Source organism: Rhinolophus ferrumequinum, chromosome 27 (genome assembly GCF_004115265.2).
Source record: "Rhinolophus ferrumequinum isolate MPI-CBG mRhiFer1 chromosome 27, mRhiFer1_v1.p, whole genome shotgun sequence".
In the NCBI taxonomy this organism is placed as follows: Eukaryota; Metazoa; Chordata; class Mammalia; order Chiroptera; family Rhinolophidae; genus Rhinolophus; species Rhinolophus ferrumequinum.
The window spans coordinates 18,957,275-18,981,793 of record NC_046310.1 but is presented as its reverse complement, the minus strand read 5'-3'; the positions used below and the strand labels follow the sequence as shown (position 1 = coordinate 18,981,793).

Genomic DNA, 24,519 nt, shown 5'->3' with positions numbered 1-24,519 from the left:
ACCACTAATTTGTACTCCCTAATCCCTTCACCTTTCTTACCCATCCCCTTAACCTCCCTCCCTTCCAGCCACCATCAGTTTGTTCTCTGTATCTATGAGTCTACTTCTTTTTTTCTTTGTGCATTGATTCTGTTCTTTAGATTCCACATATAAGTGAGATCATATAGTGTTAGTCTTTCGCAGTCTAACTTATTTCACTTAGCATAGCACTCTCCAGGTCCATCCATATTAATTTCCTTATCTGACTGAACTCATCAGACAAATGCAAAGAGCAAATAATCAAAGGTCCAAACAAGAAATCTAGGATGAATGCCCGTCTGCATCCTGACTCTCACTCACTCTCTAATGTAAATTAAATCACATTACCAAGCCCTTCCTTCCATCCACAGATGAACAAGGGACTACACCACCTTCTCCAGTGAAGGCAAAAATGAAAGAGGGAGGGAAGGATAGAGAAGAGAAAGGAAGAAGAAAGGAAGGAGGGTCTTCACTTTGAAAATGAAGTGCTATGTGATACTGAATTAGTGTTCTCCTTTTACTGAAGAGTTCCTTACCGCATTAAAATCACACAAAAAGCATAAAAGTTGTAATTATTAGTTTAAGGAATGGCTAGAACTAGAAGGTAGTATTTATAACATCTCTCAGTATAGACCCACAATCTAAATATTGATTATAGATACATTTTGAAATACATCAGAGGTAAATACATTTTGAAATACATCTGATAAACATACAGCACATCTGATGGGGTCAGTTGGGTAGAGGTAAAACTAAAGCTTTTCTTAAAGTACCACAATGCTACGCAGAGATCCCCCGAAGACCTTAAGTGTAAATGGAGCAGCTGGTGACCGCCAATGTCTCCGCATAGACCCTGCAGGCAAGGCTTAATCAATTGCAGTCTGGACCATGTCTGAGCAGAATATTCTTTGCGGTCCTTCCTGGAACATGGCAAAAGTAGAGAGCTGAAAGGGGCTGTTGCACCGCTCTCTTGCAGGATCTCTGTCCTGCAGAAGGCTGCTGTGAGGCTTTCCTGTCCACCTCCTTGGTTCCACTGAGGCATGGAATTTTCCACTGCATCCTTCTCTGGACTCAGCTGCACTGTGGAATTGACTTCTCAGCTACAGAGTGGCTCACCACCTGTGTCATGTGTCATCAGGTCCCTCTAGTTTGGTGGTGTCGTGTGGGAGCAGGGTCATTAGGAACTGACACCGTGCCGATTTTACTTTTGCTCTCTGTGTAAAGGAAATCTCTGAATACACGTGGGCCTGTTGTGTTCTTTACCAGCCAAATCTTGGACATGGAGCAGGCCAAGTGTTTTAAAACGTACTTGGACTTGGTTGTAATCAGATTTGGTATCAAGCGCAGTCACAGAAATGATGGTCGTGAAAGAAGTTCTTACCCACAGTTCCCTGCAGCAGGAGGAATGGCATGCCGTGGAGGGCCACACAGGGAAGCACCAGGGTACGTCAGGAGGGAGACAGAGTGAGAGGGAGACATGGGCAAGAGCCTCAATGTGGTTTCACGGAAAAGGCCAGGCCAGACGGAGTAAGCAGGTACCTGGCCCTGGGACGGTTAAGATAAGGGGTTGTGGCCCAGTGTAAAACTCTGTGACAGCCAGATAGAGGAGGTGGGGTGGCTCTGGGCTTTGGACTGGTTGATTTGCCTATGAAAGCTGAACCTACAGTCCAGTCCTTTACTACCTCTAGAAACTGGCTAACCCTGGGAGTTGCAGTGTTGACCAGAATCAGCAAGATCTCAAGATGTCAAAAGATCAGAAAATACGAAAAATGAAATCATGATTAATACACCACACTAAGAACTGACACTCCCGATTAGGGACTTGGCTGCCCAATAGGCATACAAAAAATGTTAACAAGCTCAATAACAGACATACAAAAATGATTACAGGCATTTTTTTAGCATCTTGACTACTCAATAATAGACATACAAAAAAACAGATAACAAACTCAATAACAGACATACAGAAATGATAACAAGCATTTTTTTTTTAGCATCTCTGTGTATGGGGATACAGAACTGGATAAGATCTCAAGGAGTAATCAGACTAGAAGTAATGAAATAGGAATGGAATGCTGGACCGAAAAAAAATAAAAATAAAAAATAAATCTTAGAAGAAGATGACCAGATAATCATAAATGTAAGAAGCTGACAGTGATTCAAGAAAATATATTAAGAAAAATGCAATGCATAAAAATGTTTTAGAGAAGGAAAAGCTATACAAATCTTAAGTTATCTTTGAGTTATGTACCCTGAGAACCATTTTGTTTTTCCAATGAAAATTTTACTATATGTAAGTGAAAAGCCCACAATAGCAAAGTTTAAAATTATTGGGGATCTGCAGGTAGACAGATTTTCAGTTCCATCATTTGCACTCTAAATTCAGAAAAAGAGTACCCCTCTCTTTCTAGTAAGTCTCGGAAACTCTCTTACCTGCAGGTAACCTTGATTCCATACAGCCTGGGCTGTTGTCAGCTCTGAGGAAATACTTGCTGAATGACTGAAGCTGAATCAGTGCCTTCCTCCAGGTGCTGTGCGCGTGTACCTGTCTTCCCATATGGAATTCCCTTATATTTCCAAATCCCTTTCGATGGAAACAGATACCAGTGTGGGAAGGTGTTTGCTCCGGGGCCAATGACTTTCTCCAGAGGGGAACTCCTTACGCTCTCCGCTGGGAAGTGTGCACATGATGGTCAGTGCCCTGGAGGTAGGCTCGGGAACAGGGGACAAAATCCCCGAGTTCAATAATATAGACCTGCACTTATTTGCCTTTTCCACCTGGGATTTTCAAGTCAGGCACTTCCCAGTATTTCCAGTCAATAAACTCTGCGACTTTACTGGGAGGTTGCACAGAGTCAGGGAGGGACCAGGGAATTCAGCTGCTCTAGATCCATTGCTTCAATAATTCCATCTCTTGTTAGCCCTTTTCTTCAGTAAGTCTCCCACAGCACTGAGTCCTGGAGGACAGACTGGTTCATTTCTCACTGGTGCCCCCTGCTGGAAGCTGGGTTATAGCTGTCCACTCTGCTAAGTGTGGACACTTAATGTCTCTTCCATCACTTTCCTTATTCCGAAAAAGTTATTCACATTTGTCACCCAGTGTTTCCTTCTTTTATGTCTGTTCTCCTGTCATTGTGGGTTAACACCTTTTAAACCTTCCTTTATTGACACTTCTGTGGGATTGGGGAAAATAGGAGACTAACTCAATGTTAGTTAGTCTTCCATGTAAAGTGAGAAAGTCCAGAATATGCCTCCTCATTTTTGTATCATCAACGTGTTTCACAGAACCTGACTGTATTAAGCGCTCAGTGAGAAATCACTAAAGAGGTGGCCACATAGGACAAACAAACGTACGCTGTGTCTACAAAATTAGGTCAACGAGTTTGGTTCAGCAACTGTTTTCTGAGCACATATTCAACACCAAGACCACTGACACTGATATGAGGGCAAATAAAACACAACTCTGACTTCTTGTGGTCCATATTGTGCTGAAATTCTCTCAGAAAGTGGTGAACCTGCAAAATTACAGTAGGAACAAGAGTGTGCATCACCCAGTGTTTCTAGCATCTGGGAGGAAGAAAAAGCCACAGAAACCTGATTACAGTCAAACAATTAGGAAGTTAGTGGACAATACCCTGTGGAATCAATTCACCCTTTACATCCTTTAGAAATGCCATCTCTCTTCTTTGAAGCTCTGTAACCGTGTGGCAAGTCAAGTCTAAGCCATAGACCTCAGTGATAAAAAACAGACGATTAATTGTCTTTGTATCTGAGCTCATTTTAATTTTAGAGAAAAAAAATGTTTTATTTTGGTTTTTCAAACAAACAAAATAAAAACATGCAACTTTAAAAGGAAATTTTCATCCAAAGGGGAGAAAGAATCAAAATAACCAAGTTTGGTGTCAGATGCAAAGAATCCCTTGGAAGTAGATGAGGATTGAGGATAATAAAGAAGAACGTATAATTCAGAACTCATTGCCAGGTTAAGCCAACTTAAATAAGGTGGGAGTTTATTGGCTCAGTAGTTGATAAACTTCAGGTACAGCTGGATCCAGGTGTTGAAAAAGTTGCTATCAGGACCAAATTTCACTCTACTTTATGGTTTTGCTCTCTTCTGCACTATTTTCACTTTCAGACAAATTTCACCTTCAGGTTTACACCTACCAGCTTAACAGTGTGCAGGAAGCGAGAGTCTTTCCCTAATGGTTTTAACAAAAGTATCAGCCACACATCTCTGATTTGCCAAGCCTGAGTCACATTCCTTCCCCTCACCCTTGATCCAGGGAATAGGTTTCCCCACTCAAACCACATGGACTGAGAGTAGGGTGAAGTGTTTACCCAAAAGAAATCCAAGTAGATGGTGCCAACTACTAATTAGTGTAAATGTACTGGCCTTGGAGTTTGGGCTGTATCACCATTTTCAAAAACTCTTTAAGTTCTGGAACCAGCCAGACTGCTTGGTGATGATGCGTGGTTGTGAGTACAGCTATTTTTGAATTATTTAATGATCTCCCATTGCATTTGCCCCCACCAACAGTTAACATACATCTCTTGCTAAAAGGCCACCTGACCAGAAAGGTTAAGAGAAATATTCAATAACCTCCAGAGAAAGGGTAGAATACTTATTTTTAGCTTTCTGGTATTTTTTCATAAATGCTTTCAGCCTGGAGTGACTTCAATGAGACTAGTGCAGCTGAAGGCTGCCAAAAAGAGAAGGGGGGAAAGTCAAATATTAAATAAAACGTCCTTGCTCTCATCCAAAAGAGGATGATTCTTTAAATTTTTTGAAAGAAAATGTTAGTGGTATTTTAAACTCCCTTTTGGGGTTCTCTAAGGCTTAGGCTAAGAGGAAAATAGGTCTGGTATGAAAAGCTTTAAAACCTAACATTGTAGACCTAGGACTCATTAACCCCTTATTGCCAAGTATTTGAAAAGAGGGAGGAAGAGAAAAAGCAGGCCTTTCACATGCAATCCAGGCCTCTGTAATCTCAGTATCTTCCACAGATGGGTCCTGGAAGATTTCAAAAACGGAATTTATTCTGAGGGAGAAAGGTCACTAGAAGCACTTGGTCTCATAAAGATGTATGGGCCATAAACATTGTCCTTCCAAAAAACTCCCAAATTAGTTTTTCCTCTTAAGATACCACTAATAGTGGGGTGAAAGTGACCAGTGGCCAGGGATCCTTTACGTCAAGTTTACTCAAGCTCTGCTTTCCACACATGTAAAATCCTCAGTGCAACTCCTTTGAATGTGTCTTCGAGGTTGGCCATTGGAGTGACACATCCACCAGCAAAATCTGCTCCACATCCATTTGAAGTTGTCCGTTTTCAGGTGTCAGCTTGCCATGGCTTAACACTTCGAACCACCATAAGGTCACACTGGGGCACAGGGCAGCTGTAGGACACCACAGAGAAGCCACTGCAGTATGAGGGATCTGTCTCTGCCCTGATGGGTGGAACAAACGATTCTATTTGATTCGCGTTTTACATTTCTCAGATTGAACTTCTCCAGGGATGCCCTTCATTTGCCTCCACATCTTTCTCCGTTTCCTTGATGACTCCTTCCCTGACCATCCCAGCCTTCCTTAATAGTTCCCTCCACTTTGAATCCCCGTAGACATGAGCAATTCGGCATTTCACAATATGCTGTCTTACATGCCTCATTATTTCCAATGTGAAATTTTGCTCTCACATTTGGAACTTTAGTATGGCTATAATAAATATTCGTTGGTTTGATACCTCACTGAGCAATCTCTGAACAGATAATCCGAAGCTCGATATACTGGCATTCTCACTACGTAGTTAGTTTGGAATGATTATTAAAGATTAAACTCCCTGCAGGATGATGGCTTGTATCAATAATAATTAGACCCAGCATAACATCAAAGTGATCTTTGGATGCAGTGTCTATTCATTAAGACGTAGTCTGAGTATACAGTTTCCGTTTAAAGGAAGAGCATTTTGTACTTGGTATGTGGTGCCCCTAAAAGTCCATTGTGTTTATTTACATCTTGACAATTCTTTGCATATTAGGTTCTTTCACATGAGAATTCGGCACTCTGCAATAAACACAGGGGAAAACTTTGCTCACTGAGGAACTCCAATGCTGCAAATAAAAGAATGTAGCTTTCAAAATTGTCATTTTTATTCACATGGTGAAATCTGACCTTTGTAAATAATTCCCCAAATCCCCAGTTTAAGACTGAGATCATGCTCTAAATTTATTACACATCATAGGACAGAGACAAAACCGAAACCCCAACCTTGTAAGTTTCCTTCTTTTGACTCTCCCTGGTCCAAACAAACCCTCTTAAACCAACTATTCTCTTTTCTCTGTAGAGTACTGTTTATAGGGAAAGCAAAAATGGGATTGGCTCAGAACAATAATTTTGTACATGATTTCCATGAGAAAAATGTTTGAAAGAAGACTTCTAAAAACAAACAACTACCTAAATTATTTCTTTGTAACAAAACGTGACAAAGGGGACTTAGGACACAATCTTATATTTATGCAGAAAGCACAACTGTTTCCCTGGAAACAGGTTGAGCAGTTATGCAAATGACATGAGTTAGTAGAAATCTGAACCAAAGAATAAATGAAAGAGAAAAAAATGGCTAATTGGGATAGAAATACATTCTGTGATGATCAATAATAAGAACAAATTTGAAAATCGTGTAATATGATAATCGTGGTATTTGGAGAGAAGTAATGGGCGTACCGCTGTGGAATCCTGGACGAGCCAAGATCTGGCCCAGGTTCTGGGAACATTTGGTTGTTTGTTCCTGTGTCTGCTGTTCAGAGTCCCTGGAAGGGGACAGCAGGAAGTGAAGGGAAAATGAAAATGGGCCCAGGGCCTTCCCAGCAGTGATGAGTCTGCATGGACGTTTACACAAGTAGATGCATACCTCGCTGTACTGCTCTTCACTTTGCTTCACTTCACATATGTTGCATATTTTACAAATTGAAGGCAAGACCCTCTACTAGTAAAAGGAGCACAACTTGCTTTATTGCAGTGGTTTGAACTGAACCTGCAATATCTCCAAAGTATGCCTATACAGTTCTTTCTTTAGCCCTGTAGCCATTGTTCTGTTTATTTTTGTTGTTTTTATTTGTTTTTGTTCTGTTTCCTTCTACCACACCGCTCTCCTTCAGCACTGCAGTATGCTGCTTTTCTTCTCTTCATTGTCTGCTTATGTCTCCTAAATAAACACAACACTTTCTCAGTGGCTAAGACACCAGTGTACTGAGGTGAATGTACTGATGCTGACAAAGTAATCAAGTTTGAAAACCAAAAAAGCCACCTGATTATGACCCACGTCACCTCACCTTCAAAAGTTTCTTGCTGGATTGATTTCTCTGTATAGGAAGGGGTATTTTACAAGCTAAATACCCAACGAAACAAGGAAGGATAAAGAATTCAGATTATTTTTATGGAATCAAATTATGATTTATATTATACGTGTATATGTAATATATATCGCATGTGCAATAATTCAGTGGTCTGTGCTTTTTAATGATTTTATGGAATCAGACGATCAAATCAGATAATGGAATCTAGATTAACCTAGATTCAAAGGTCAGCTCTACTGCTTATTTACTGCTTATAACAGTATCGCTTATTTAACGTCTCTGAACTTTCCTTCACTTATCTTTGGAAGGACACTAATACATAAAATAATACATGTAAAGATCTAATATTTGTTGAATGCCAGTAGTTGCTATGATAGCTGTAATGACCAAAACACACTTATATTCATATGTACACCAGAGCCAGAGCTGTCATTTAACATACATTGTTGTCCTTTGCAAAACGAGAAAGAGAATGAAAATACAGGTCACTTTACCACTGGTGTATACTCTCTTCACTGTTTCAGACAGGCATTGAAGAATACTTACATTTGAACATGGGAATGTCAAATGTTCTAAAAACTAACTTTAAACCAAACAATAAAACTTAAACTGAGAGTGTTTTTGGACTCTGGAGAAATCTGAAAATTATGTTCAATTTCCTGATACTCCATTTTGAAACTCATCTAAGCTAGTAATAGACAACAAAGCAACGTTACCATCTTTCTAGAGCTCCCAGCTGAGATAAAAGCATCGTACAGTGTTGGATGCCAACAGAGCAAATAATTAGACTGTGTGCTCTTTCCACTGCCAGTGTATTCAGAAGTGAAATTCGTTGTGGCTGTAACTGAATGTCCGGGACATCAGTTGTCCTATGAGAAGTCATTAACATTTGCTGAGTGTCTACCAGGTGCCCGACTCTGTGTGCTACAGAGGATACAAAGGGAAATGAGAGATTCTGCTTCTTCTCCAGGTACTTATAGTCTTTCTTAAGAACCATATCACATGCCCATTAAGGAAAAAATGTCATGGAAAATACATTCCATTACAAGAACATAGTGCTAGGAAAATCCAAAGACAGGAATGATTAATACAGGCTGGCCTGGGATGAGGATGGATAGGAGAAAGGACGGAGCAGTTTTCTATCCTAGAATTCCTGAAAGGTGGGAATTGTGGCCCTTGTCCATATGTTCTGACAGAGAGAGTTATGAAGAGAAAACCAAATGGTGTCATCAAGATAAAAAGTCAGTGCAAAACGGTGGATTCAATATGGACCTCGAACGTGCTGTGTACTAATTCATTATTTCACAAAAACACATCCAGACTAGCCATTCGGTCATCAAGAGTTATTTATTCTTGGGGATCATGAAGACTCCAGTGTCATCCTAACTAAACTTAAGTGTCATCCTAACCAAATGTCTATTTCTAGGGTTAATTTCGATCTCCTCTCAAAAGAATTAATACATGTTAAGTTACTCCTTTGAATTAATACATGTTAATGTAATGTAACACATATTAATTCAAAGGAGTAAGTTCCCTTGTAATGGGCTTCTCTTTAGGAACCTATTATTTCTAGGATTTTAGAAAAGAACTCACCAATGAACAAAACTAAGCTTTTCAAGCCTGTTGCTTTAAAGAAAAGTCAACATTTGTGCAAAAATAATTTCCACAGTAGATAACCACAAAATACAAATTTAATATGTCTGCATCGGTTAAATCTCCCACGATAAATGTGCAAGGTTGCCTCTGACTTGCACTATTTTATTCTTTCAGCAATTGCCCAAATGACACAACCCACTGAGTACTGACATTATAAAAAAGAAATTAGTTAAGAAAGTCAAAAATGTGATTAATTTAAGGAAACCATCAATATCAAATATGAAGCGATCTTAAGTTCAAATGGTAAGATATGCAAAGAGCAATTCCCAAGATTTTATCTCCCTAGAAGATTTCAGTTTGATACAGATAGTGATTTGTTGTGAGGGATAAAGAATAGGACGCATTAAAGAGTGTTAAAAGGTATAAGGCACCTTGAAAATGTGGGGGGATGATTACTATTGGATGAAAGTAACAGAAATTCAACAAAAACGTTCTGAGTGCTTACTAAGAAAATCAGGTGCCAGAGGCCACAGAGCATGCAACACAGGTAATTCCTTGGTCTTTCAACAGATTCACTATTTAGTAGGGAAGAGAAGAATGTCCAGATCTGGGCCTAATCCGAGCATCTTAAGGTGGTAATAAAAGTCATGATGTTAATCGTGATAACTATATTAATGTGTCCATTTATTTCTCATTTTCTGTGTGCCACACACAGAAATATTGCATTGCCCAGTAATGTCTACAGCAAAAATGAGAACAGAGCCCAAAGAGCGCATTGTTTTCTTGTTCAATCTCTTGTGCATTTATTATCTATAGTTAATGAACTCTTTTTGAAACTAGTGCTTATGTTTTTAATATATGACCGGTAACAAGTTCCACCTTTTAATTACTTGTGCTATATATAGTGCTAATGTCTCTTCTGTGTCCAAAAGCTGCCTTTTCAAGTGATGTCCTTGTACTGAATCTTTTTAAACTCTGTTAAGTCGACCTTGAGGTTGGATAAAAAAAAAAAAAAATGGCACGAAATGGTTCTACTGCTGATGAGCTTATATTCATTTGGTTTCAAATATATTTCTGTTTCAACACCATACTTGAGACCTCACGGTGTTTTGACCAAAGGAGCACAACAGAGCGGTGATTTTAAGGGCTAGACTATTGTGACTCCCTGGTTCCTCTCATGGGTCTTAATTCTTAGTGCTGAACTCATCATCCCAGGACTCAACTTTGCGTAATTTTTTATAAATGTGTTACTTTCTACTTGGCTAAACAATATCTTTCTTGATAAATTTCTGGACCTCACATATCCTGGTGTTTCATGTTTGAATTTTTCTTGTTTTCTTTCTTGGCTGGGATTTTCACTTTTTAGTACAATTTCACATCATCTGTAAATCTCAGGAGTCCGGATGCCTATAAAGATAACATGTAAATGCTAAGATAAAATTCAACACCCGCTGGGATGCCCCAGATTTCCAGAAAGTTGTTTGTTTATGACTGCACTGTTTTCTGCTTTTTATACTTCTCCTTAAGCATGTCAGAATAGTCCCAACAGTGCCATGTATAGTCCTTTTTTGTAGAAATGCAGTTTGGAAATTCTAAAGTATATCAATTGTCCCTTTTCTGAAAGTCCAAAAAACGAAGTTACATATTAGTGACGTTCAATATTTCTTCATAAAACCTTGACTATGTGTCTGCATTCACCCCACATTGAACCGTGGACGCTGTCAGATTCCCAGACAGGATGGCAGGACTATAATAGAAGTTCATCCTCATGGCTCTTGGAGTCTCTTTAGAGAGCTCCTTACAGATACAAATCCAGTATTTTGTAGGCACAGTGACATATGTCCAGGAAATTATGTAGTTTGCCCATTGTTAATATTTACTCTTGAGTTCATTTCATAATCCTAAGTAGAACAATTCATCTTCAGAGATTTATTTAGAACTGTCGGCAATACAAGAATAAAATGATTTGGCTGTGTTCGGAAGTCTTTCCTCTAGAAAAGACATCATAAGGAGAAGCCATGATGTACACAGTAAAAGATAGGGTAACAGAACTATTCCAGAAAATCAACAGAATTCATAGAGAGGACTATTATTTGTAGACATTGACAGAAATATTTATGTATTTGGATAGAATTTTCCCTCTCTGGAATGGAGCTTTTGAGGACAAAATCAACTCCAATCCCAGTAATATTCACTTAAAGTATAATGACAAATTTAGATGTTTAGAGAGCACTACAGGGAAACAGCACCACCATCTACAGTTATGAAAGAGAAAACATGTCCTGGCCCTAGTCTGCATGATTTGAGAAAACTAAAATTAAAATTAAAGCGTAAAGCATTAGGATATCCCTGAATTTTCACTGTTTCTTGTAACATTCTGGTGAAAATAAAATAAATAAGAGCTTGCTTTTCATCTTGGTCATAGCAAATGGATCCAATCACAATTTAAAATAAATCGTTTCTGTACAAATACACTAACAGCCCAATAAATAGTTAACTTTATAATTTCTCAGTGGCAGTTAGCTATTAGAAAGAGAATTATCTAGAACATATATCAGAAAGTCCAAGTGTCTGAGATTAGTATTCTTTACTATTTCTAATCACTTCATGACGCTATTTGATAATAAGGAAAGAATGACAATCAAGAAGGGCAGAAGAATTTCTCACAGTGAAGGGAATTTAAATATCTATTTGATTATATGATGGCTAAGTTTTTCCTCTTGTTCTCCAGCTTGCTTAACTGTGCAGTTACTATGGCCAGTTGCTTTATCACTGTCAGAGAGGTGTGTCAAGAAGATGACCAAAAAAAAAAAATGACTGGCTTTTTGCAAATGTTCATGTCTTTTGCAGATCTAGTTAACATTTCTTGTCTTTGTCCAAGAATTTATTTTTTCAGAGTTGAACTTTAAGAACTGCCAATATTTTTAAGAAACTTTTTTTCTTTCCTATTTACTGCTCATAAATATCCCTTTTGCATTCTTCAATTTTCTCTGGGCTATTATAAAGCCAAAATATTGTAAGCCTAATTTCTGCCAAAATATTTTAGAATTGTTTTCAAAAGCAATCTATTTCTTTCTGAATTTCTATAAAATCCATGATAGCCATTCCAAAGGTAAACGGAAACTATGTCACAATAAGACATCAGTTTCAGAAAGGAGAATCTTAGACTCTTAGAAGCATCTTAGAATTACCTAGTCTTAGAGTCTCAAAAGAAAAATATTCCACATTATTTATTCGTATTATCTTTAAATTGACTCCAAACATAGTCAGGTTTAAGTCACATGAGGCGTCTTGAAAGCTGTTGTCAAAAACATTTAGATGCAAATGTATCCTTATTATCATAAAACTTGCATTGTCCCGGTTCCTATGACCAAGTCTGCTCCTTTCTCTCCTTAGCTGTGCAGCTACCCACAAGGTAAGATTAAGTCGACATAGATCATCTCTCTGTGACACTAATAAATATTCATATAACCCTTAGGGCAAGACTATGGGACAAGAGGCAGGACACAATGAAATTATTAAATTTAAAGGTAACTTGATTTTTCAGCTCATGTGTACTGCTTAATTTTCATATACGTAGCTGAAAATAACAGGCCTCACTGAGAACTATGTATACTGTTAGAGGACCAAAATAATAATAAAATATGAATAATGATTCCATAGCCAGTAATATGAAACGTAACAATTCCTATTTCTATGTCATTGGAGTAACTCAACATGTCACTAGACAGGGCTTCATTTATTATCAAACTTGCTGAGAGGACGAATAGAACAGGGAAAAAAAACAGGGTCAGAATGGATTCTAGAGAATTAAAGATGATTTTCTGAGCCTAAGACTTGAGTCTAGTAGAATATTAATCAGCCCTGAAAAAGAAGGCAATCCTGTCTTTTGCGACAATATGGGTGATCCCAGAGGACATTCTGCTAAGTGAAATAAGCCAGACACAGAAGGACAAATACCACATGACACCACCTATACGAAGAATCTAAAATAGTCAAACTCACAGAAGCAGAGAGTAGAACAGTGGTTGTCAGGGGCTGGGGAGAGGAGGAAATGGGGAAATATTAGTCAGATACAAAATTTCAGTTATATAAGATGACTAAGTCCTAGAGCTCTATGTATGACATAGTGCCTAAAGTGAATAATATTGTATTGCGTACTTCAAAATTTGTTAAGAGGGTAGCTCTTATGCTAAATGTTCTCTCCCCCCAATAAACAAATTTTAAAAATAGGATGGGAGGAAAATTTAGGAGGTGATGGATAGGTATAGTTATGGCATAGACAGTGATGATGGTTTCACCAGTTTATATTTATCTCCAAACTCACCAGGTTTTTATGTTAATCATACCTCAGTAAAGTAGTTAAAAAAGAAAAGAAAAGAAAAGACTCAAGGCCAGCCAAACCCACACACATAAGGACTGTTAGTAAACTCTTTCTCTTTTGACCACAAACTTTGCCCTTGCTAATAATAGGTGACAAATTTAGATGAGGAATACTTTTAAGTTGCAAAAGAAACGCATCAAAGAGATTCACCTCTTTAATTATCAACATTCCTATGATAGAAAACCTTCTCAAACTTATAAAAGGCAAAAACAAAAACAAAAACAAAAAACAGAAATACATGAAACACAGACATGGCTGATTAGAACTCCTTATTGATTTCTGACCATTTATCCCCCTATTTATAGATCTTGGTGATTTGGAGCAGGCACGAGCGTTTTTGGCTCCTGAGAATTAGTTCACTACGTCCAATCTTCAAACATGTTAAATAACCTGATTTAAAAGGAGCATTTTATTTGATAGCTGCCATGGGCAGTCCTGCAGACTTTTCTGATCTCAGTGGGCTGCTTCACAAGTATGGTACAATTCAAGTTTAATGAAAACCTACACCATTCACAAAGAACTGTAAAGAGAATTCTGGTTTATTTCCTACTGTGGCTTATGTCAGAAACACAGTAATTTCCCAGTCAATCCATTGAAGAAAACGAAACTCATCCAATAGGTGAAGGCTTACTTCACCATGATCTCAAATAACTGAAAATATTGAATGCCCAGAATCTGAGAACATCCAAATACCCTAAAGAATCATGAAATCTGGTAAACTTGTTTCGTTTTGGGCGAGGTAAATTTGTAGAGTGTAGGGTTGTGGTGGTGGATATTTCTAGAGCTATTACCTGATGTTTGGTTAAGCATCAGTTTTAAGCTTATATATAATGAATACAGTGATGATGACCCCTTCACACTCTTCCATAGTGTGATCCATTTTGAATAAAGCAGGTTCGTGGAGAGTTTAGATTCATGTGTTGATTGATCCTCTCTGTTAAGATCCAGAGACAGCCACTGGAATCTTTATCCACTGAGCACTAGCTCTCCAGACAGTAAGTAATTCCGGGCCACTCACACAAGATCTTTACGGTTCACCTTGAGCCTACCTCCCTTGCTGCTCCAAGTAAACTTAGCCCAACAATCCTGCTGATCAAGACCTAGGAGCAAGCATGAATAAACCATATATTCTCCTCACCCCCTAATTGCTTTTGTTCCCCAAAGGCCGGTCTTTGGTCTTCTGATTTTCTCATTCTACACATAACGCCAAAAGGAATCCCATCTACAAAGTTTTTAACCAACAATTCTACCAATAGTAGATCTCATCTACTCTTGGTGTTGCTGAATACTCAGGAATTCCAGCTGTATATATCCAACATTTCAGCTGGCCATTTCATCCGGTTGTGCTATGAATGTATGAAATTCAACAGGTTCAAAACTTGTCATCCCCTCTCCATCATCTCCATGGAGAGAGAGAGAGACAGAGACAGAGACAGAAAGAGACAGAGAGAGAGAGAGAGAGAGAGAGAGAGAGAGAGAGAGAGAGAGAGAGAGAATCCCCTGTGTTTCTCAGTTCATTTGTGAAAGGCATCATTTTGCATTCATTATCAAGGTCATAAATCTGACCTTGTCAATTGTTGGCAGTGCCTTCTCCCTTAATTCATTTACCCTCTCACTTCCACCTACCCTTAATCCTGACTCTGAATTGGTAATGAAGGCACTTCTAAGTCCTTAAAGTTTCTTATATGTTCTGTTTTTTAAAATAAATTTTCCTGGCACTGTCTTGATTCAAACTTTCATAATCTCCACTCTAGTTTGTGAGCCACGGCTCCCATTCTTGTTTCTATTCTCTACAAACTAATATTCCTGCTCTACAGTTTTTCCCAGAGAAAGGTGTACTAAAAATTTTTTATAATGCCATTTTCCTGCTTAAAATTTGTCAAATGCCCCTTACCTTTTTTCAGAATAAAAATCTAACTCCTCATGATTCTAACTATTGCTCTGAATTCTAACTTTTATCTTCTGCGTTTTTTTCTAGGCAGATCTCTCTAAATTCTCCAAATGACTCACCTTTGTGTGAAGGATACTCTGTAATTTTTGAAGTTCCCTGAGCTTACTATACCCTTTCCCATTTTCTGTCTAGCTCACTCTGGCTCATCCTTTATAATGACTCTAGAATGTCACCTTCTCAAAGAAATGTCTCTGACTCCAGGAGCCTGGGTTAGATTCCACACATTCCTGAACACTCTGGGTTTACCTCCATCGTGGAACTTATCTCACCCTATTTATTCATCTATTTCCTCACTAGAGAGAGTGATGTCCTCAAGGACAGAGGCCATGTCTTACTTCTTGGTATCTGTAGGCCTGACAAAGTGTTCACAACACAGTAAGCATCTAAGGGATGAATAATTTATTAATAACAAATAAGAGAGTTCCAGTCAAGATGGTGGAGTAGGTATATTCTGTGCTCATCTTCTCCCATGACCATATCAAAATTACAACTGTAAAACAATCACCCTAGAGAACCACCTGAAAATGAACTGAATAGATGTTCTATAACTAAGGATATAAAGAAGAAGCCACATCGAGACTGGTAGGAAGAGTGGAGATGTGAAACAGGTTGGCCACATACCCATATGTGGTGGTTGAGAATCAGGAGAGATATCTCATCCCTCTTGGAGTGATGTGAAGGGTCACAGCTCCACACTGGCCTCCTCAGCCCAGAGCACCAGTGCTGGGAAGAAGAGCCCCCACAACATCTGACTGTGAAAACCTGCAGGGATTCTATCAATCTGTGTGAGATGGAAAGTTGATGGAAACCCGGTGCCCTCTTAAAGGGCTCCCACACAGACTCACTGGCTAACAGGCACTCACCCTGAGCTCTAGCAAATGGACAGCAACTCAGAAGGAGCCAGAAACATATTGGGATAAACTGAATTGTTTGGCTTCAGAACAAGGGCTGCTGTTGTCTCTGCATTGAACCCTCCCACTACACAGTCTGCAGGGGCAAGCAGACACAAAATCTGAGTCTGCATTAACCTAGTGAACACTGCTCAGCTGACTCTCATAACTCCATGAGACTCAGCTCCACCCAACTTACATACTGCCCTTGGCTCTGTCAGCAGCTGTGTGGCTACACTGTAAGCTTTCTTAAAAACTCTCCAAGTTCTTCAGGCCCCAGACAGTGGCTGGCCTCAGTGTGCCCTGTGCATTTTGCTGAGTGGCTGTAGGCCTAGCAAGAGTGGCAACTGGGCTTGGGTTAAAGTGTGGCTTCTGCCACGCACCTCTAAGCCCAGTATAGGCAACTGCCAAACTTGAATCACTTTGTAGCTCATAGCAGGTGGCCCTGGACAGGGCACGGGTAGCAGCTGACCTTGGTCTGTAGTAGAGACCCTCCTAAGAGGTCCCAGAACCAATATACCCAGTGTATACCTAATTGGGTATACCCAATATACCCAATATACTTCAGACCACAACAGAGCTCCAGCCAATAAGCTCCACAAATGGCACACACAAAGGGTGCTCTTGCCAGATACCACAGCCCCACTGGGGCAAATTTGGCTCCATGAGGTCAGCTCCCACTACGGTCATGGTGTGGTGAGACCTCACAGCCAGTCAGCCTAAGAGTCAACCCCATGCACTGATGAGCAAAGAAAAGTCAAGGCTCCACTAGCATAGGAGGGAACATGCAATTCACACAAGGGACACTCCTGGAGCACCAGCTGAGGTGACCAAAGAAACTATGATCCACAGGACAACTCTTATATAAGGCCATCCTTCCTAGACTACTGAGACATAGCAGATCTACATATTACATAGGAACAAACACATAGAGGCAGTCAAAATCGGTAGTTACAAAATAGTCATGGGGATGTAAAGCACAGAGAATATAGTCAACAATATGGTAATAACTATGTATAACGCCAGGTAGGTACTAGACTAGTCAGGGGATCACTTCTTAAATTATGTAAATGTCTAACCACTATGCTGTACACCTGAAATTAATATAAAACAATATTGAATGTCAACTGTAATTGAAAAATAATTGTAGAAGGGAAAAAAAGAGAGAAAAAGACCTCATCTATTATTTAAAAAAAAAATCTATAGAAACTTTGACATAGCCAGCTCTAATTACCCACCCTAAAGAAACAAAGAATTAATGCTTATGTTCTTGTTCATGTGACTGATATTATAAACAAAGATCATTTCATTGAATTGAATAGAATTTTTTTTTACTTGAACACAATTCAAGGGGCAAGAATTTTTTTTGACAAAAGGTGTTTAAAAATACAAATAATTTATGTATATTGACAAAGCCAGATGATCACCGTAGTATAAATACTCTCACCATCCATATGAATGCAAATATTTCCTCTAAAATTGTAATTAATATTACACATCTAACAAATATTTAATAAACCCCTGCTATATTAGACACTGTTGTTGTTGCTGGGGTTACATATGGAATTTTGCTGTAATTTGTAGTATTGTCTGGAAGACAGACATTAATCAAATACTACCACTAATGAGTTTATGACTACCAAGTGGAATAAAGTATGCTGAAAGAAACAAAATGCAGCTTTATGAGTGTGTTGAAGAAAGGAAGCTGGGGTAGACCTGAGATGAGTAGGTCTAAGCTGAGCAAAGGGGACAGGGGAAACAGCACCGTGGTGGAAAGCACCCATGGCAAGAGGCGAAGTGTCAGGCACGAAAAGTGGCCTGTGTGTCTAGAACCAAAAGAGCAAGAGGGTACGTGCTATGAGACTGGTTGGACAGGCAGGTAGGGATCGAACTATGTTGCTGCCTAGGAGTCTTGTTAAAGATTTTAGACTTAATCCTAAAATGACTAAATCATTTCTATGGATCAGATTTGCACCTTGAAAGTGCCAATGTGACTGCCCTGTGGAGAAAGAGAGGATGCAGTGCTGAGTGGATGTGGGACCAGTTAGGAGTCGATGCGATAATTCCGTTGAATGGAGATGATAGCGTGGACTACAGCAATACAAGAGTAGATGGTCAAAAGCCAAAAGATGGATGGCTGCTCAGAAGAAAAAACAATGATCAGATGTGATAAAGAAATTGCTATGAGAAGAAAGGGCGATAGAAAGAGAGGTCAAGGTGACTCCAGCATTTCTGGCATGGGCCATCTTTCCTGAGACAGAAAACAGGGAATGGCTGAGGAAAAGATTATGTATTTAATTTTGGACCTGTTGAGTTTGAAATTCCTTTGGAACATCCAAGTGGAAATACTGCATAAGGAGTTGAACATAGTGAATGCACTAGAGTTCGGCGAAAAGATCTGGACTGGAGGTGTACAGTTGGAAAGGTGCATAAAGATTGTAATTTGAGCTATAGCCACGTATGGCACCGTCGAGGGAAGGAAAATGCAGTAAGATTTCCATTGGTGCTTTATCACTCTAGCTATCATGTGAACAGTCTAGTGTATTGTGTTCTCTTCCAGTAATCCTTTTCCCACACTTTTCCCTTCTGAGTTCTCTGAATTACAGAATTTATATGGAAACTTGGAGATCATCATGTCTAACCTCCAAATTTTGGAGGTGAAAAAACTGCAGCTGTTTTCTCAAGGTCACACAAGTCCTCAGAGGTAACCCTGAGACAAAGCTCAGGTCTTTTTGACAAGTACTCCAAAGAGTTTCCATCTGGAAAGGGGAGGGGAGGGCGGTTTGTTGAGAGACAAATGCAGGAATTCCCAATAGTCAGAATCCTTCCGATTCTGAATATTCATTTGTTATGATGAAACAACACAGGCACATACAAAAGACAGCACTTGGGGGGGTGGAGGGGGGCAACCCAGGGTGATAGGGAAAAGGGAATGGGATCTTCTTGAATTGGACCGATTTGGTTTGAATATTAGTAAGCTGTGCAACATTGAACAAAAATTTGAACTGTCTGAACCTCCATTTCCTTCTCTATAAAATAGAGATAAACAATAATTACCTTGAAGTGTTGTGAGAAATATAACTGATATATTAAAAGCCAATAACTACATAGAAGGCTCCCAAATTACTCATATTGTCCTCCAAAGTAAAAAAGATATCATATATAACACAAAATTGTTATTGTGATTGTTATATATAATATGTAAGTAATGTTATTTTAATATATAAAATCAAAACAACAAACCCTTATTAAAAATACCTTTGTTATTAAAAAGAAAATCCCAATGGCTGATTCAAACTCTTGAAACATTAAATATTGAAGGAACAATTTTTCTCTAATAAGGATTTAAAGCCTATTTATTTTGTGTTTATATATTTAAACTCTATAAAGCAGGGGTGTCCAAACTTTTTTCAATTTTTTTCACCAAGGGCCATATGCAGTAAAATACACAAACAGCTGGGCCACTCACTCCAGGTGAAGTACGTATTGCCTCACCTGGTATATTTAAGTAAACTAAATATATTTTTGGAATTTTCTGCAGGCCAATTATCAATGGATTGCGGACCGCAGATGGCCCGCGGGCCGCAGTTTGGACACCCCTGTTATAAAGCATCCATGATTGTGAATTAAAAAAAAAATCTACGTCTAAATAATATTCAATATTATTATAATGTGATATATTTTCTAGATATAAAGCACCAACCCCCCACATTTCAACATCTTGTTAAGCAACTGAAAACCTCTGTTGTCAGTTTTAATTCATTCAAATAAGCATGTGGCTAACGTAAACGCTATAGTTGTAAAATAATATCAGAAATTGATCAAATGTCATGAAAAATGGAAAATTAATTATTTTCTCTTTTATTCATGAATTGTGTGGTCCATAAGAACTTGCTTCTCTATTCTGCTTCCATTTAGGGTTTAAATACAAAGGATTTTTAACTGATACAAAAGTGTCTTAGCTTGCTTTACCAAAGATTTTCAGATGAAAGATGAATAAACATTGTAAGATACAGGATATGAATTCTAGAGCAACAGCTGTCATGTAAGAATAAGACCTGTGGGCTTGTTTCATTCAGAGAAAACTCGCAGAGAAATCTGTAATAGATTTTTAGCTTTATAGTTATGTTTTTCCAACATGAGGATATGACTGCATAAAAATTGCATGAACACTTTTATGAAAATCTCATGCAGTAATATTTGAACTTCAGCTTTCATTTTATAGTGTGATGGAGAGCTTCAGTTCAGAGGCAAGATATAGCTCCATTTGAAAGGTGAGGATTCTAGCAAAATGACGCCTTAAAACACAGTAGACACCCCTAAGTAATTTGTACTATTCTCTCTCTCTCTCTCTCTCTCTCTCTCTCTCTCTCTCTCTCTCTCCCTCGCGTGCTCTCCCCTCCCCTACTCCACACCAAATTAAAACAACAGCAGCAATAAAAGACAGACAAAAAAAAAAAAAAAAGAACCCAAATATAAGAAAAAGGAAGGTACATATGTCAGTGATAAGTCAGGTGAGCAAATACGAATGAAATGAAATGTTCAATTTAGCAATGAACTTCCTAAAAATTGGAGAAAACAGGAAAATACAGGTAACACATATCTAATTGTTTTAAAAAAGGAAAAAAGTTAAGTCTATTTTCAAAGGCAAAATTTTCTTAGTATATTATTATAGAATAAATGCATTTCATGAATCCTCTCATAAGCAATCGAGAGACTTTAAAAGGTCATGAGTTACTGCTGTTGCAAAAAAATAAAAATAAAAGCAGATTGGAAAAGGAGCTCTAATTTACAAATATTGTTTTAAAAATATCCATCTTAAAGTTGGTATAGATAACTGGAAAAATAAAAATTGTGGAGGATTTTTATCGTTTAACTTTTCTCTTAGCTTATAATAAATTTTTATTCCTTTATTTTTATTCTTTTATCTGTGAATTTACTTGAAGCCTGATTCCCTTCTTAGACGAGAAGGCAGAATGTACTTTTTTCAGCCAAGAAGGCTTAAACCTGTGATTTCCTGAGTTTGTCACATTAACATAATAATGCATTTTATTAGTTCTGAATTGGGAGATTAGTCTTTTAGCTTTCTTAGTTTAATATTTGTGGTATGTAGCTATTAATTTTGAAGAATACAGTGGCCATGTGGCTTAAGCTTCAATTTTCTTGTGTTTTGTAGGTTTATTCTTCAGTCCAAGGAGGTAATTCACAACCAGCTGTTATGAAGTAAATATCCTTGATTGAAACTTTGCAAAAGTCAAGAAAAGAAGTATGCAAATAATTATGTCTCTGCCTACTCGGAAGGCTTCTATATTATTCTACCCAAACCTCAGAGCATTATTTCTTTTGGAAGGTAAGCACATGAAATTTGGGTTCTTGGTTGAAGATCCGATTATAATGTGAAAGTGTTTCAACAGTTCTGCTCCCACAACTGACTTTTTTAACCTCTACAAACAGAACTCACTTTAGTTGATCATACCAGCCAAACATTTAGTGCCAATGTCTATGCAATCCACACTAAAATGAAAATATCTGCCCTTGAAACCCAGTACAGTAACTGGAACTTAGTGGGTATTTAGTCAGTGTTCATTGAACTGAAAAAAAAAAAAAAAAAACCTAAAGGAAAGGAAACCATAGTTGACATGGTTCTAAGACTAGCAGATGCCAATCCTACATATATGTTTTATCAGCTTAAAAATACTCATTCCTTGATTGTATTCCAGTCCCAATGAATATGAATATCTGTAGTTTGGAAATTTGCATTCCTAAAAACCTCCACTGAACCTGTTCCAGATGTAGGAAGAGTTTGAAATAGGAACAGGAAGTGGAGAACATGGTTTCGTGTGGAGGCCTGAATGGGCCAAGGAGCCCCAGGGCACTGTGTGCAGCGTGCAGCCCTGCACCTCTGATGATGGGGACAATGACCGCAGGGCTACCAGGAACCCAGGACTCTCTGCCTCATCACCTGCTTCTTGTTCCTCTTGTGTTTCATTTCCCTCAATCGGTAGACAGGCTTCCTTTCCTTCTCTCTGCACCTGGACGTATCCAGCCCCCAAGTTGACCTCACCTCAGGGCCAGACACACGCACACTTAACCGAAGTTCAGGAAACTCAGAATCTCAGGGGAGCGAGCTGATGGGCCAGGCTGTGGTCAGCATTCCCCACTGCTCTTCTGAGAGCAATGCAGTGCTCAGCTCCCCTCTGGCACTGTATTCTGGTCCTAATTATTGCCCTCTCACCAAGGCAGAAGGCCTCCTGATCACTGGTTTTCCTCTGATCCTTGTTCATGAGGAAGCATCACCCCTCCTGTTCATGAATCCCGTCAACCACATCCCCTCCATGTGTTCCTCACCATGCTCCTTACTCTCGTCGCTTGTCACTTGCTGACACGGCTTTTGTTTGTCGTACCGCACCTCATCTCCTAGCCTTGCTAGCCCAGGCCCCAGCATGCCTCAGGCCCCAAGCATGGCCCTTCACTGCCTCATGGAGCCTGGGCACAGAGTTCTAACTATTATTACATTCTCTCTTGGTTTTCTCTAGTCACTTTCAATCAAGCTTGTGGGGTTTCCCTATTTCTGAGAATGATTCCTTTATCTCACAGTCACCCAATTAAAAAATAAACACCACAAAATATTGGGTCGTGTCCTCTTTTATCTTGTATATGCAGTCATTCACAAATCCTCATTATTTCTTCCTACCACATATCAGAATCTTGGCATGAAAACTATTCCTACAAGAGCCTTATACCTATGGAAGAGACAATGGCCTTTCCTGAATGCCAATTTTTACCTAAACACTTTTATCACAACATTCTCTGCAAAAAAATTTTAAATGTCTCCATATTTCCCCATGTATCAGAATTATATTTTTCTGGTTGGCTATCAAAGACCCTCATAATCTGACTCAACTCTATTCATTCTTCTCTATTTACCCTGTTTTCTGTAATTTGGTCACTCCCAGTTCCGCACACACAGCTGGTGGTGGTAGTGGTCTTGAAGCTGATAAGACTCCTTCTTTTTCAAACTCAGTTCGTCACTGATTTTCAGGAACCTTTTCCTGACTCCTCATTGATTCTTTTTGCCCTCCTAACTTCTATGTATAATCTACATCACATTGTTTCATACATTTTTATTTTCATATTGTTTTCTGTTATTTCACATTTGTTCATTATGTCTTTGAAACTGAGAGTCGGGTCATGATTTTTGCTTTTCAGTTTTGTTTTACTATCATTTCAAGTATCCAGCATGATGTAGAATATGGCATAACCATTTTATAAGTAGTTATTGAAGAATGAGTTAGAAGGTTTCAATAGTGAACAGTTAGAATAGATTTTAAATAGTTCTATGAAAGACTCTGGACAAAATAGAGCTATACTGAATGCAAACTTACCAGAGAAGACGCTAGGTATCTTGGAGAGAAAGCTTTTGACAGTACGAATAGGAATTCCATTTTTTTCATCTTGCATGCGTGCTATGACGTCTTCCATCTAAATAACAACAAGATAATGAAAACCTTTCAAAAGTTGAACTTTTTGAGAAAAGTCAATTCTCATAATAATTTTGTATGACAGTTTTGCCCAGCTAAGAATAATGCCATACTCTTGCCTTTCTAGGCTTTGTCACGTTAATATATTCAGTTTGTTTAAAAGATTATGGAGAAAACAGCAAGAAAAATGACCATTTTTAGGGTCCATTAAGTTACTAACATGAACTTTGTGCTTTGAATAATACTCTCCTTCTGGTTTTACATTCTTTGGTTATAAAGTTTGACATAAAACAGTGCTTATTTTTGAAGCTGTCAGAAATCATTGTCATAGCAAATGTCACACTTCATTAATATTATTATCTCTACTGAACTTATCAATAAGTTCAAGAAAGAAACTAAAAGCCCTAAAAACATCTGTTTGAATTTCCTCTTCAAGCAATATAGTTTCTGTGTTTTGGTTTAGGATAAGATTCTAAAACCTGCTTAGAAACGCAAGACTGATTGCCAGCAACTGCTACTTTTCTTCTCAGACATTTACTGAAGTGTGATGTGAAACACACACACACACACACACACACACACACACACACACACCTACACACACATGCACACATAAAAATGAATGTAACACCATAGCCTTCTGCCCATTTAGCGAATTCCATTGTATATATATATTTTTTTCAATCTAGTTAGTACATTTGCTTTTGCTTTAAAAATATTTTCGTAGTTTTAAAGGGCTGTGCTTTACAGAGTCTACTGTCGAACTTAGTTCTGAATAACATTCATTCAAATCACAGCTTCAGACTTTTCTTATGTGCTTCTAAATCTGTGGGATGCATATACACACA

At 38.4% G+C, this 24,519-nt stretch overlaps 1 protein-coding gene across 6 annotated transcripts in view; it reads right to left on the bottom strand.

Moving 5' to 3' along the window:
- RGS7 (regulator of G protein signaling 7) overlaps positions 1-24,519 on the bottom strand; it is a 437,701-nt gene that overhangs the window by 187,201 nt on the left and 225,981 nt on the right. For all 6 annotated transcript variants that reach the window (XM_033099770.1, XM_033099771.1, XM_033099772.1 and 3 more), the window contains exon 3: positions 23,576-23,672. In XM_033099770.1, coding sequence (XP_032955661.1) covers positions 23,576-23,672 — 97 coding nt within the window. The remainder of the gene's footprint in view (positions 1-23,575; positions 23,673-24,519) is intronic.